Source organism: Palaemon carinicauda, chromosome 2 (assembly GCF_036898095.1).
Source record: "Palaemon carinicauda isolate YSFRI2023 chromosome 2, ASM3689809v2, whole genome shotgun sequence".
Lineage (NCBI taxonomy): Eukaryota > Metazoa > Arthropoda > Malacostraca > Decapoda > Palaemonidae > Palaemon > Palaemon carinicauda.
The window spans coordinates 127314735-127317234 of record NC_090726.1 but is presented as its reverse complement, the minus strand read 5'-3'; the positions used below and the strand labels follow the sequence as shown (position 1 = coordinate 127317234).

At 37.4% G+C, this 2500-nt stretch overlaps 1 protein-coding gene across 1 annotated transcript in view; it reads left to right on the top strand.

Moving 5' to 3' along the window:
- The first annotated feature begins 1033 nt into the window (after positions 1 to 1033).
- Positions 1034 to 2500, top strand: part of LOC137619968 (capping protein-inhibiting regulator of actin dynamics-like) — an 18463-nt gene continuing 16996 nt past the window's right edge. Inside the window, exon 1 of the mRNA XM_068350252.1 lies at positions 1034 to 1461. Within this exon, the coding sequence (XP_068206353.1) occupies positions 1034 to 1461 (428 nt within the window). The remainder of the gene's footprint in view (positions 1462 to 2500) is intronic.

Sequence of the window (2500 nt, the reverse complement as noted above, 5' to 3'; positions counted from 1 at the left end):
ATTTATTTCGTTATTTCTTTTCCTCACTGGGCTATTCGTCCCTTTTCTTTGAGCCCTTAGGCTTATAGCATCCTGTTTATTCAACTAGGGTATAATAATAATAATAATAATAATAATAATAATAATAATAATAATAACAATAATAATAAAGATAATAATAATAATAATAATAGAAGAAAACAAAGAAGATGATCTCATAGAAGCATTGAATCAAGTGAAGAAAAACGGAAGCGAAATTTTGGTGAATACTGCAAGTTAAAAACCCATGAAAAATTATGTCAGATATAAAGAAGTTTTAACACTGTCTAATTACGATGTTTGTCCCTTGCTATATATATATATATATATATATATATATATATATATATATATATATATATATAGAGAGAGAGAGAGAGAGAGAGAGAGAGAGAGAGAGAGGTTCTATTAATTTTTATATATAATTCGTCTTCCTGTTACAAATGATTTCTGTAGTTTGTGCGGTTTTTCGTCACTATTTCCAATTAGCAAACTTCAACCTTTCATCACTTCATTAACGTATAATAAGATTTATGAATATATTATAACAATTATTATCATTATTATCATCATCATTAATATTACACTAGTTGGAAAACCATGATGTTTTAAGCCCAAGGGCTCCAAAAGCCCAATGAAGAAATGAAATAAGGAAACAAATAAACTGCACGAGAAGCAATGAATAATGAACATAAAACATCTTAAGCACGGTAATAACGTTAAAATAGATCTGCCTTATATAAACTACGAAGAAAGACTTAGATTAGCCTCCCCCCTCCCCCCCAAAAAAAAAAAAATCGGTCTTCACCATTACCCATTCCAACTATAAACTATATTACTTGTCCTATTTTTAATTCCCGGGATCCCATGATACATTTCGTTAGGAATTTGCCATAATAAATTCACTAAATTCAATCTCTTTTTCAACATTCATGGTAACCTTTAAAAGCGGAACACAAACACTGACACAAGTAAGGCAATTACAGAGCCACACACGTTTAAAGGTAGATCATGAATGGCAAAAGCTAGGACCAGACAGGACCAGGGTATAGCTGCAGAGGCTAGGACCAGGGAGGACCAGGCTATAGCTGCAGAGGCTAGGACCAGGGATGACCAGGCTATAGCTGCAGAGGCTAGGACCAGGGAGGGCCAGGCTATAGCTGCAGAGGCTAGGATCAGGGAGGACCAGGCTATAGCTGCAGAAGCTAGGACCAGGGAGGACCAGGCTATAGCTGCAGAGGGTAGGACCAGGGAGGGCCAGGCTATAGCTGCAGAGGCTAGGACCATGGAGGACCAGGCTATAGCTGCAGAGGCTAGGACCAGGGAGGACCAAGCTATAGCTGCAGAAGCTGGGACCAGGGAGGACCAGACAATAGCTGCTGATGACTCGGCAGGAAGACCAATAGGTACCAACAAATCCAACATCCTCAGCTCACAAGGATGGTGAGGTTGCAGACACTATAAGAAACTATCGAGCTTGAGCGTGTCTCTAACCAGGATTGCCAAGTTGGCCTTTTCAGGCCCCCCAAAAAGCCCTCAAATTTGGCCTTTTTTTAAATAGGTTGGCCTTTAGTAATATCATGAAAAAAGGCGGGCCTTAAATACTTAAACCACAGTCAAGGAACACACTAAGGAACATGGAGAATCTCAAATTACTTGGAAGGAGTCACTATGTCAATCAACATCCAAATCCCATGTCTCTTTAGCGTCTCCCTTTGTCAACCGTTATCCCAATTCTCCTTTACTGCCTAGTATCCCCTTTGTCACAGAAACGAAAGGAAGGGAATGACAGCGGGCTGATTGATAAGGACTTATCTGTCTCCTTCCTGAGTGATGGAGACTGGAAAACAAATTACAATCCAGGATTTGCAGTCGGCAATGTCTTTTATTCTTTTACTATACTCAATTCTTTTTAATGAGGCGCATATGCACTGACTAGCAGAGGTGCCCTTTTAGCTCGGGAAAGTTTCCTGCGATCTGATTGGTTAGAATTATCTTGTCTAGCCAATCAGCGATCAGGAAACTTTCACGAGCTAAAAGGGCACCCCTGTGAGTCAGTGCAAATCTGCCTCACTAAAAAGAATTGATTATAGTGTACGCGACCCGTCAACATGGCTAATTATTTAGGAGATTCAACCCTGCTCACCCCTTCCACCTTTCCTAACTACAACCTTTCTCACCAGGGTATGACTACTCCCTCTCCTCTTTTATACCTTCAAACCTTAAACCTACAGGTTCATGTTTTGTGACAACCTCACAATACCCTCCCGCAAATAACTATTAATAGTCTTTTAAAGATCCACTACTGCAGTTTGGGAGTAACAAAAAACTACCAATATATATATATATATATATATATATATATATATATATATATATATATATAATATATATATACACATACATATATATGTATATATATAATATATATAAATACACATACAAATACATATATATATATATATATATATATATATATATA